At 48.2% G+C, this 12,637-nt stretch overlaps 2 protein-coding genes across 2 annotated transcripts; both read left to right on the top strand.

Moving 5' to 3' along the window:
* The first annotated feature begins 5,035 nt into the window (after positions 1-5,035).
* LOC131673740 (cytochrome P450 4c3-like) lies at positions 5,036-10,689 on the top strand. Its single transcript, XM_058951984.1, has 6 exons — positions 5,036-5,358; positions 7,208-7,591; positions 8,496-8,565; positions 8,642-8,768; positions 8,847-9,252; positions 9,327-10,689. Exons 1-6 carry the CDS (start codon positions 5,157-5,159, stop codon positions 9,662-9,664), a joined length of 1,527 nt encoding a protein of 508 aa, XP_058807967.1. The 5' UTR covers positions 5,036-5,156; the 3' UTR covers positions 9,665-10,689.
* A 220-nt stretch (positions 10,690-10,909) lies between these two features.
* Positions 10,910-12,603, top strand: LOC131673741 (UDP-xylose and UDP-N-acetylglucosamine transporter-like). The gene is made up of 5 exons (XM_058951985.1): positions 10,910-11,179; positions 11,314-11,530; positions 11,601-11,909; positions 11,985-12,136; positions 12,234-12,603. Exons 1-5 carry the CDS (start codon positions 11,103-11,105, stop codon positions 12,481-12,483), a joined length of 1,005 nt encoding a protein of 334 aa, XP_058807968.1. The 5' UTR covers positions 10,910-11,102; the 3' UTR covers positions 12,484-12,603.
* The last annotated feature ends 34 nt before the right edge of the window (positions 12,604-12,637 follow it).

Here is a 12,637-nt window from a genome sequence, read left to right on the forward strand (position 1 = left end):
GGATTACCGCACCTATTTTTGAAAATTTCTTCAACTAATACATTACAGATAGTAAAAATTAATACACATTTCAAATACTATTTTAGGTCTATTACTATTTATTTGTTAATAAAATGATCTATTATACTCACTCCCTCAAGAAACAATATCATACGCAGACGATACAGTAATAATTAGTAAACAAGAAACATGGCTGAAAACAAAAGAAGCAATGGATAAACTACTAGAAAATATCAAGGTATGGCTTGCTTTGAATGAATTAGCTCTAAACGCAACCAAACCAGTTTTTTATACCATTTGAAGCATACATTAATAATGAACCAGAAGTTTTAAATATAGATATAAAATATGAAGATTAACAGAGTAAATTTACATCATTATCTAGGAATTATTTTTGATAGCAAATTAAAATGGAAAACACACATTGACCTCGCAGCTAAAAAATAAAATATTATAGATGTATTCAGACGGTTTTCAAAAATGTAAGAAACTAAAGCATTATTACTAAGCATTAATTCAAAGCATTAACATACATGGAATTACTATATGAGGCAGTGCACATTGAAATACGCTATCACATTTAGAAAAGTACAAAATATAATATTAAAAGTACATACACGAAGCTGTGATGACAAATTGTGCTCATCTTTCCTACTTGATTACAAGCGATCAATAAAACTAATAAGGAATAAATTCAGTTGACCAAATATTGACAAAACAGTGAAATAAAAAACATCATAAAATCATACAAATAAAATAAAAGAAAAAAATATATACTCAAGAAAAAATTAAAAAAGGAAATACAGGACAACACTAAACTGCAGAAAGATCTTTACATATTACATGACTAACAATGTTAATCTATTGTATTTTGAAATTTAAAAACCTTGTATAATGTATATATACTGAAAAAACTATACGTTGCAATATTGTAAACAGGAGACAGTAATTCATAAGCTGTGATCACATAGATAAATGTTTACCCTGGTGGAATTATTGTTATAATATTTCTTTATGTGGTCAATCAATAATTATTGTTATCATTATTAAGATCTTTCGGCAATGTGATTTTTGGGCTTGTCATGGAAAATATAAAAATAGATATTATTCTTTTTAGAACGGTTTTTTTTTCTTAAATTGCGAAAGTCTTGAAAAACAGCCGAAAGTCCGTTTTGCGGACACCCTTAACCGGTCGAGGCCCCAGGCTCGCACTTCCTAGGCCCTTATGGTCGAGCATGTCCGCAACTACGTGAAAAAAAAAATGGCACTGCCGGCACGGGATCACGCAGAGGAGCCGAGATCCGATGATTCTGCTGGAAGCACGTGTAATTTTGACACAGGCAGTCGAGTGTAAGACGGGCATGAGCTCTCGATAGGCTTTACGGTAACTCGATGACGCGCGCGAGGAATATTTATAGTCTAACCGTCAATTCGGCTTTTTATCTGGCTGTCAAATCACGGCTCTCGCGTTTATCGATCGACGACTTCTTCTTCGTATTCTTTTTCTTTATTTCTTTTTTTATTTTTCGGCAGTCAAGCGCCAAAAATACGTCTCGCGTTCGATGCAGGTTCTCACAATCCTCGGACGCGGCGCCGCATCATGTCATTCGTATTTTTAGTTCCGCAACGTGCGTAATCGCAGAGGGTTGCGTTCTCTGCAGTTACTTCATAAGGAAATTCTGACGATTTATTATCGGGATAGGCGGGACGCGTATAAGCTAATCTATTAAGTCACCGCGCTGGTAATTGCTTGCTGACGCTCGCGAGTTTTTTTAACATCGCGCGCGCGAAAGCTCGCCGATACACACAGCTGTGGAAAGAAGTGCCTGCAAAATAAAGCCGCCAGATACACGGTTTATCAACGAGAAAGACAACGATATAGGCAACTTATCAATTTAACACATGTATTTTTAGTGCACGCTGACGTAAGAATTTCGATGCTCACGCGTCTACGTAGCTTTTCTCCTGTTTACTTTTCTGTCTGCTGCGCTCTTGGGCGCCGGAAATTCGGCTTTGTCGCTTTTTCCTTCTCACATCGACGCGCGACTATCGGAACGTCGCCCGGGTGTCCGTGTAACGATCGTCGCGATCGCTCGCGAAGGTCCTTGCTTCGCGTCTCGGTGAACGCGACCATTTCGATTCGGCATTCCGTGTCGACTGGTATGACCGGGATCGCTCGATCGTCGAACGGAAAAGTCTGCCCGACAATGGCTTTGCCAGTCGCGTCACCGTTGTGGAATCGAGAAAAAATAAATAAATAAAAAGACTTGCAGCTCCGCAGCGAGGCGTCGATTAATATTCGATCCAGCGGAGCGTCTCGAGATATTAGCGGTGGCGCGAAGCGACGTTGGAAAAAACTAGCGTTCCGTCGCGCGTCGAGAGTACGAGCGCGAAAAGGAAGCGGAAAAAGTAGGAGGCGAGCCGTTGCTGGTAATTATGTCAGCTGGCGACTACAATACTCGAGCGCGAGGAGATGGGAGACGGAGATGAGGTCGCGCGCACACGTGTCGGTCGCACAATGACTTTGTTTGCACTCCTGCACTCGTATCTCGCCGAGCTTTTCGCGCATATCTCTTTCCAAATCCCAAAGGCCATCGACGTTGCGTTGCTTTTTTTCTTTTTTTGGCGCGGCGCGACTCGTGTAACATCGCGCCTGCACGCCTCATTGGTCACTGAACCTGTCCTCGACGACATCGTTGAGTGGTGCAACGGCTTTACGATGTATCGGGGCTTCGGAAGAATCGGAACGCGCTCTTCGCCGGAGCGAGCGACCGGAAAAACAAGGAGTATCCGCGAGAGAATTCCTGCGTGCATTTTTAAGCGACGAAGTCGTCAACTTCAGATGTGTACTCGTCTGCTCATAAATGTATCGTTGTTAGTTGACGATGTTAAGCGTGCTTCCAATTGCAAATTTTCCGCAGACGAAAATATATCAGTTTTTCATAAACGCGGAATGCACATTGCTTATTTGTCAACTTTCGAAGGGCATATTCGTGTATAATTAGAAGCAACAACAAATTAACTCCTGGAAACAACGCAAACTTTCTGTTATTGCGTTAATTGATTCGCGATGTAATGACGGAGACTAAACGAAAAAAAATACGATTTTATGTGTTTTCGTGTGTGACAGAGTCTAAAGTTTACATTGTACGTTATTTGTCAATAAGGCTCGATTAACTCGCTGTAATCTAGAGCGTTTGGAATGCGCCAAAGAAGGCTATTGCGAAAAATATCGATTTATTCTTCCCGCAGATAAAGAGAACGATTGGACAGCACAAGTCACAACTGGGCTAGATGATTGGCCGAGGATACGCGAGCGTCTGGTTATCGAATCGAATCGTCCGCAAGTTCAAGATCACCTGCGTCGCCTCAACTGCTACACGCGCTCGCGATAACGATTGCGAGAGAGAAGCGTTTCGAACGGTCGACCTACAGCGAATCGCTGGACGAGGCCAGCCGAGCGTTCCGCCCCGGCGCGCCGATCCGTCCACCCGCGACGGGGGACGCGGTCGCGTCGCGCGCCGGTCGATGAATCGCCGGGCGACGGCCAACGGGGGAACGCGCGACCGCGGCACGCGCACCGCTCGGTCCGCCAGACAGCCACGCCGAGGAAAAATCGCGCACGCGCGCGCGTCCGGCGCCGGGGAGGAAAAACACCGAAAATCGCAAGGCCGCGCAGGCCCTGACCTTTTATACATGCGTCTAATCGCGATGGTCGCCGTATAGGCATGCACGAGCGCGACGCGGCGCTTAGTCCAGTAAAATCTTTGCTCGATTCCATAACGATTTTCGCGCGGAAAGCTTATATCGGTAGAACCCGAGCTCGACACTCGTGGGCAGCGAGTGTCGAGGGATGTCGAGAGCAGCGTGCCGACACCGAACGAGATTTTACTATAAAAACACGAACCGCGAATTTTCCGATCTCTGTTTTTTGCCATGGCCACTCCTGCTCGAACGTCCGCGGTTCGCTTTCAACCCACTGCACGCGCAGTGCCTATTGCGTACGTAAACCCTGTCTTGCAGATCTAGCTGAGCCATAACTAATGGCCAGCTACTCGAAAGTACAGCGAAATCACGCTTGCTTTGTTTTTCCCATCATTGTTTTACTGCTGCAATTTTTATGCGCTCTTTTTTTCACGAGATTACATCAACAGAAACGTTACGAAAGTGATTTATCTTTGATTTTAGTTGACGCACGTAATCTGTTTTGTGCGCAGATTGGCTTAACGGCAGTAGCTACCTGTAAAACTCCTTTGGGCGTCTGGCTTCTCATTTTTGCTCGGCTAAATCTGCAAGCCAGAGCTGGGTTTACGGTCCAATCGAGAAAGATCGGGAAATTCGCGGTTTGTTTCTCAAAGCTGGATCAAAAAAAGATAAAGGAACACGCAGTTCGACGTAAAATTTCACGCGCTGCAATTTTAATTCGTCGGCTTTTCGGCTTTCGGCACGGTTACGGAGACACGGTTGTCGTAAACGGCAAAGCTTCCCCGATTTTCCGCGTTTCCGAAAAGCGTCGAGCTCTGGTTCCTCGAACGCGAGCTTTCTACGCAAATATCAACATAATGTGAAAAAACCAGCTCGGCGCGAGCGTTGTTGGAGCCGAGCACTCATTTTACTGGACTATCTGCCGTTTTGCGCTCGCGCGCGTCTCGAGTCGCAATCTTATCGCGACGCGGCCGCGCTGCCGCCGGTTTGTTGTTGCGCTGCGAGCAGCTCGGCTCCGTCGGGCCCCGCGAATCGATCTGCGATCGAGAAGTGCGCGCATCGTTATTAGCAGCCGTTCGCTCGCGGAGAGCGAGAGAGCGCGAGCTTTTTTGTGGCCATCGCACGTGGAGCAGACGAGAAGCGAGACGCTGGCAACGAACCACGCGCCTTCTTTCTCTCGTTTCTCTCGCGTGGCGACCGCGAGCTAGTAAGGCTTTTGGTATATAAGAGAGCCTCCTCCGTGCACCGGCGCGCAGTCCTCCGCTCGGCAGCGAGCAAGTGATACGCATATTGTACGCGCGCACTCTCGGCCGATCGATAACGCCGCCTCGTTATCGGGCGCGACCACCGCCGAAGGTGACGCTCCCGGGCATCTCGCGCGCGCGCGCGGCAGCGAAGGGACGCAAGCGCGAGCGGCTCTCTCACTCTCGTGGTCGCGGACAGGGCAGGCGATGACGAGCGGCGCGGAGGAGGCGTTGGCGGCCGGCGGCGCGTCCTGGACCGCCCTCGTGCTCTGGTCGAGTCTGATGCTCGCGCTCTGCGTGTCGCTGACCAGGAGGGCCAGGTTCGTGCACGCGCTCCGGAGTATCCCTTCGCCGAGCGGCGCGCTGCCGTTCCTCGGCAACGCCATGCAGCTCAACTGCAGCCTTGAAGGTAAGCGCCTCCCCTCCCCCTCCAGCGCCTCCAACGCCTCCCCCGCCTCTCCTATTCGGCCCCTTTCTTCTGTCTCGGCCGCGGCGCGTCGCTACGACTTGGTACTAGTTGGTTCCCTTGCGCCGCAGGCCCTGCGCTATAGCGATCGTTGCACTCGCCGGCAGAGACGACACGTGCCGGCGGCGCGCCGAGCCCCGACGCGCTATTACGCCCGTCCTGTCGCCGATGCCGGCTTCTCTTCCTTTTATTCATTTTCATTTTTATTTTATTCTTTTCTTCTTTTTTCGCAATCGGCCGTTCGATATACCTACGCCTAAGCGACTTTCTTCCTTGGAGCTTTCGTTTTTTACAGTGTCGACCTTCGAACGTGCAGAGGGATTTCGCTCGTTGTGTTGACGCCGCTGCTTTTAATCACAGCTGGCAGATTTCGGCGCCGACCAACTTGGCGCGGGATGAGCTTATTTTTTTTCTTTCGAGATTTTTCGAAAAATCAGGGTAGCGCGATGTAGCCAGATGGTTTCTCGAATTGACAGTGCGGCGCAATTCCGCTTGACAATCGTACGAGAGAGAAGCGAGCGCGCAAGCAAAAGAACAGAAATATCCCGCGGCGCGATCTCGTCTCTTCCGTTAACTTGAAAACAAACCGTAAATATTCGTCGCAGTACAAATTTAGACCGTTGCGTGTGAAAATCCAAGCGGTACCAACAAATCAAGCTCGAAATTCCGCGAATCGCATTAGCATCCAATCGCCATTCCGAAATTGAGAGTCCCGGTAGCGCCGCGCGAAACGTTACAAATCATCGGGACGTCTTGTGAAAGACGCTCAAAATTACGCGATAGTCCCACGCTCGAATGCGCAATATACGCTTCTACTTTGCGCGAGATAAACTGTAACGTTTCGCGCGTCGAAAAGCATTTCTCTCTCTCGCTCTTCTGAGCGCCGATAACTTTTTTTTTTCGCTCGCGTCTCGGGCTCTTCCTGCCCCGCGGCCCGAGAGAAACGAGAGCTGCGCGTCCCTGAAACCATTCATCGAATTCCCAGACAAAAACCAATTAGCATTTCGCTGCGGCGGACGAGAGAGAGAGAGAGAGAGAGAGAGAGTTCGCTCGAACTCTCGTACCCGTTGAGCACAATCGAATTTCACTTTCTTGCTCGGTCGGAATCGGGTCAAGGCCGCGGCACGCATCATTCGCGAACGGGCAGCGAGAAAGCGAGAGAGCGAGCGAGATGCTCGCTTATTCCGCAGACGCAAGGCCGCCGCCTGCCAAAACCGAGAGCGCCTCGGTCGGGAAATGATTTATTCTTTGTTTCGGACTCGGGTGCGCTTGCATCGAAACACGGTCAACGGCCTAGCACCGGCTGCAGGCTCGCCCGACACGTGCGCGCGCGCGCGCCTCTCGCTTCTCTGGCATTCGCGCGCGCTCGCTTTTGACATTTGCATTTTCGGGCCTCGCTGACTCATCGGGCACGGACGGATTCTTATCGGATGATGTAAAGCTCCTGATAACCCACAGACGCATCATTTTTTCTCTCTCTTCAATTCTCTGTTTATTTATTACCGATCTTTTTTGCAAGACAATCGATTAGCTCGCCATGAGCCGGCGTTGCTCGCTTCCGCAGACGTACAAGCAGTGGGGACAAATGGCAGATCGTAGGTGTCGCTTATCGACGGACATTCTTTCGAGCACTTCCGATCTGTAATTTAAGCGAACGTCGTATACGCGCAAGTGGGTAGTGGCCCCGAGACGACTGACGCTCGGGGAGCTCACTTTCACCAAACCACCGTTCTTTACGCGGAAAAAGGAAACTGAGCAAAATAAAAAGAAACGCGCCCGAAACTGATCGCAGATTTCTTCAAGAAACTGGTACAATGGAGCAAAGAGTTCGGCGACATCTACCTCGTGTGGGTGGGCAGCCGTCCGTTCATCTTCCTGTACCGCGTGGAGTCGGTGCAGCCGCTGCTGAGCAGCAGTCAGCACATCGACAAGAGCCTCGAGTACCAGTACCTGAAGCCCTGGCTGCGGGACGGACTGATCACGAGCGGCGGGGCCAAGTGGCGCTCCCGCAGGAAGTTCCTGACGCCGATCTTCCACAGCGAGATGCTGCGGGATTACTTCGGCGTGGCGGCTCGCGAGGCCCGAGTGTTCGTCAAGTGCCTCAGGTCCGAGCTCGGCAAGCCGGAGTTCGACGTCATCCCGTACGCCAAGAGGGCCGCCCTCGACGTCATTTGCGGTGAGTTTTCCGCGGCTTGACGTCGACCACCGGGAACAGCTGCTGCGGCTTGCGGTGGCTCGGCAGACGGCTCAAGCGCGAGACCAGCGACTGCAGGGCGCGCCTCGTCAGCGACTTGCCCTTCGGGCGCTCCGCCGCGCTCTGCCTGCGAGGCTGCGACAGCTCGATCGTGCGCTCGGTCGCTGCAACGACGGCAGCTCGTTGCTCGCGGCCCCTCCCGCCGACTCTCGGCGGGAGACGCCCGATTCGAGGCGATCGATCACCTTTGGCTCTGAGTATCCTCGTGGGCGTGCGCTTGGCGAGCTCCCGCGGCACCGTCGGCCCCGGCGCGTCCGTCCTCCTCGGCCTCGGCAGCTCGCGCGACTTGGGCGACGGCTCGCTCTTCACGCCGAGCCTCGGCGGCGCGATAATCGGCGGCGAAAGTTTGCCAATGGGCGCCGTCGTCCCTTTCGAATTTCTCCGTGCGCTCGAATGGCCGCCGCCGGCGCCGTTGTTGCTCTCGCGGTGCAGCAGCACGTGCTGCAAAGAGGGACGGCCGTTATCGCGCCGCGCCGGCGGAAATAAGTAGACCGAGCCGCCGACAAGCTGCTTGCCTTCGGCACCGCGAGCGGCTTGTGATTTTCGGTCGACGTCGTCGCGCTCGCGAAGCTTTTCGATTCTGGGATTTTCACGTTCAGTACTTTCTTCATTCTTGTCGATTTATTTTTTTTTTTTTTTGTGGCACTTCTTTTTACTAGACAATGAGTCACCGTAAATTTTGAGGGTGGTCCAAAAAAGATGTTTTTTATTTTTTTTCTTATTTTTATTTTGTTTGCCCGAATAAACTGGTTAGGTAAACATGACAATTTTAGGTTTGATCGAGAAATAAAAGAATGACGGGCGTTTTTGTTTCTATCATTCGCAGAGTGTGCTATAGGCCATAACATTCACACCCAGACGAATTACAAGAACGAGTATCACTCGGCTGTCCAGAGGTACGATAATTTTCTTTGCGAATATCCTTCGAGATTAATGCCACTGTGCATTTCTCTTTGTTGCCGGTTCGTTCAGCATTACCACGATATCCCAAATAAGATTCACGAACATCTGGATCTCGAACGACTTCATTTTCAAAAAGACAGCCCTCGGCAAGGAGCACGACCGAGCTCTCAACGTCATTCACAGCTTCGTCAACAAGGTAATTGTCGCGGTAAAGGCCCCACGAAATCCGCCGTCCCGAGAGTTAATGTCAACGCCAACCGATGGGCAATCGCAGGTGATCGCCGAGAGGAAGCTGGCCCGAAGCGTGAGGCGCGACGCGAACTCCAACAGCCAGTCGAGGCGCGCGGAAACTCTGCTGGACATGCTGTTGGAGCGCACGGAGAACGGCGAGCAGTTGACCGACGAGGAGATCCTGGAGGAGGTGAACACGTTCATGTTCGCGGGTCACGACACCGTCGGCACGAGCGTGTCCTGGACGCTCTACGCGCTCGGGCGCCAACCCGAGTACCAAGACAAGATCGTCCAGGAGTACGAGGAGATCTTTGGGCCCGACCGCGAGGAGATCGACTACGACGAGCTGCACAAGCTCGTCTGGCTGGACGCGTGCATCAAGGAGACCTGGCGCGTCTACCCCACCGCTCCGCTGATCGCGAGGCAGATCTACAACCCGATCACCCTGCGTAAGTTTGGCCGACGCGGCGTGCTGGGACGCGAGGCTGAGGTCCGACGTCCGACGTGGCGCTTGCTGTTGCAGAGGGCACGGAGATACCGGTGGGCTCGACCGTGCTGGTCAACTCCTACCTGCTGCACCGCGACCCGCGCTACTTCCCCGAGCCGGAGGCCTACCGACCCGAGCGCTTCCTGCCGGGCCAGCCGAAGGCGCCGACCTTCGCCTACATCCCCTTCAGCGCGGGCTCGCGCAACTGCATCGGCTCCAAGTTCGCCACCTTCGAGACCAAGCTGACCCTGCTGGCCCTGCTGCGCGCCTACAGGTTCCACGCGATCGACCGCGAGGACCAGCTGCGATTCGTCTCGCAGATCGTGCTCGACAACGTCGGCGGCATCCGACTCAGTATTACGCCCCGGCAGTGAACCCAGCCGTCGCTCGCTCGCTCGCTCGCTCGCGCCTACCCGCATCGCCATGTACACCCTTATTTAAATCGCTCATCGCTCATCTTAGACTTGTATTTTTCTTTCTTTATTCGCCTCCCCTTGAGCGCGCGCTTTCTCTACCGAACGAATCTTACTTTCACGAGGCGCTCCCTTCGAAACTCTCGCTTTCCTATTCTCCTCTTCTCTTTTCTTGTGCTTTTTTTATTTTATTTTATTTTTTCTTTCCTTTTGTACGAATAACCGATCGAATGACAAAACTGTAGTTGCAGTCTGGCGCATAAGTATTTTTTAATAAAAATCTCCTTTTTTATACGTATTTATGTACGACTTTGTGTCTCTTAATGGCCTCGGATTCATGAAAATCACGTTTGACAGAGTCAAGCGAGGAATGCTCGAGCTATTCTTAAAGTGGATTACCTTACGACAACTCCCTATGCTGCGTTCGTTGACAGTCTCGCCTTTACTTTCGCGCCGCGAGCGCGTTCGTCAACAAATGTCTTTCTCCAAATAACGATTCGGCTATAGGCAACGTTCGACGCGTTATTCTCGACGATAAATATAAAAAAATACAAGGTAAACTAGGCGCTGTTTCGTATCGTGGCTCAGAAATTGAAGTAGCCTCGTCGAAAATAAGCACAGCGCTGCCCTCTGTTCTATATTGCCAAACTATAATCGGTAGCTGATAAGATAGGAAATCCAATGGTAAATGTATGTCGAGTCTCGACTCTCGATCGAGAGCAAATGGATCAACACAAGAAAAATGTCAACTTGCACGTTTACGCTTCAATCGAGTCAATAACGAGACGGGACCATCTCGACAGCATACCTCTTCAAGTGTACCAATTCCCCCATCGAAATCGGTCGAATTCAACCAAATCCGGTAGAATAAAACTTTACCTCCCCCTTTTAGAAATCGGTTTGAAAAAAATAAAAAAAACCGTCGCACATGATTTTCAAGGAAAAACGTCTACCTGCCTATTTATCATATTGATAGCTTGGAGCTTATAATTTCGACTGTATTCATGATCGCGTGGCAAAAGCACACACGTGCTCGCAATCGTGACGTATTTTCCAACGCGCTGTGGTGGTGGGGATCCAAAGGCTTCATAGCGGATTTGTCGTCTGCCAATTACACGGCAAATATCATATGCGTATATCTATATGCTTTCATTATCTCGACGAGACACCAGCCTTGCGGCTCGCTTGCATGACAAGGCAGTCAGTGTGTATTCTACATTGGGATCGATGTGTGATAATCACAACGATGTGATGGATTAAAACACTGGAGCCTTTCAATTTACTAGTCATTAGTGTGAAATAGGTTGCGGAAAGAAGATTGTGCTTTGGCCGCGTTAGCTTCTCTCAAGATCGCAGTGTCTTTCATTTTCGTTTGATTTTTACTTATTATTACACAAACATGGGACCTACGCTCGCAATATTCTTTGTTTTTCTTGGTTGTTGCTCAAATTTGTTCTTCTTGGAGGCGCTGATGAAGTGAGTTCGTTTCTCATACATTTTTGCCAACTAATGGCGTTATTAATAAGTTCATCATGCTTCCATCGTTGTCAATAACAATTTATTATCCATTAGATGTTTTGAAATAAACGATTATATTTGCGTTGTTTTAGAGAGGACCCAGGTTGTGGCAACTTGTTGACCTTCTGTCAGTTTACATTTATTGCCATTGATGGCTTTCTATTTACCTCAAAATGTGGGACTGTACAATTAAAGATTGGCATCAAAGATTACATGGTGTTAGTAGTTTTGTATTTTTTCTCAAGTGTGCTGAATAACTATGCTTTCAATTTCAATATACCCATGCCTCTGCATATCATTATCAAATCAGTAAGTAACAATTCCTTTTCCTACACTTTGACAAATCATTACCTGATTCTACATATGTCATATATAATAGGGCTCTCTGATAGCTAATATGATTATGGGTATGGTCATATTGAAAAAAAGATATACGATAGGGAAGTATTTGTCTGTGTTGATGATAACAGTAGGTATAATAATTTGTACAATAATGAGTGGCAAAGAAGTTAAGTCTACCGCACCAGGTGCTGCTGATACTCCACCAAGTTATGATGATTTTTTCTGGTGGACAGTGGGCGTAATAATAATGACAGTGGCCTTATTTATATCAGCTAGAATGGGTATTTATCAAGAATACCTCTTTGGTAAATATGGAAAACAAGCTAGAGAAGCTTTGTATTTTACAGTAAGAATTGAATTTCCTTTCAGTCGTTATCACTAACAAAGAGTACACATTGATAAGTGATAAACTCTATTCCAGCATTTACTACCTTTGCCGTTATTTGTAACTTTAACAAAAGATTTGTATACACATACTGTGATAGCTTGGAATTCACCTCAACTGATCATTCCTATCATTGGGATTGCAATACCTAGAATGGTAGCTTGGATCATTGGTAATGTTCTTACGCAGTATCCTTTTGAAATATTGCATGGAGTGATATCTATTTGACAACTGATAATGACTTTGAAACCAAATTTGAGTACAAAACCTTAAAATATATGTCAGATATATGTGTAGTAGTGCAGTATTTGTCCTGACTACAGAGTGTGCTTCCTTGACAGTCACATTAATTTTGACTCTGAGGAAGTTTTCATCTCTTGTTTTCTCAATAATTTACTTCAATAATGCATTCACGATTTATCATTGGATAGGAACGTTTTTAGTTTTTATAGGTACATTTATCTTTACAGAAACTGTGCTAAAAATACGAAATGCTATGCAATCTCAATTCACTGGCAAAAAGAAAGAAAGTTAAATAAACATTTTAGTATTTGTTTTTAAACACTTTGTTATCCATTTTAAGTTACTCGTTAATGAGTAAGTTTGTAAATAAAAAACTGCTAGATCAGCAAATAAAAGTCAGAATTTTTAAACTATAATAGATATATATATATTTTTTTTTCATACAA

This window comes from Phymastichus coffea, unplaced genomic scaffold (assembly GCF_024137745.1).
Source record: "Phymastichus coffea isolate CEN01 unplaced genomic scaffold, Cenicafe_Pcof_1.1 PCOF00192, whole genome shotgun sequence".
NCBI lineage: Eukaryota > Metazoa > Arthropoda > Insecta > Hymenoptera > Eulophidae > Phymastichus > Phymastichus coffea.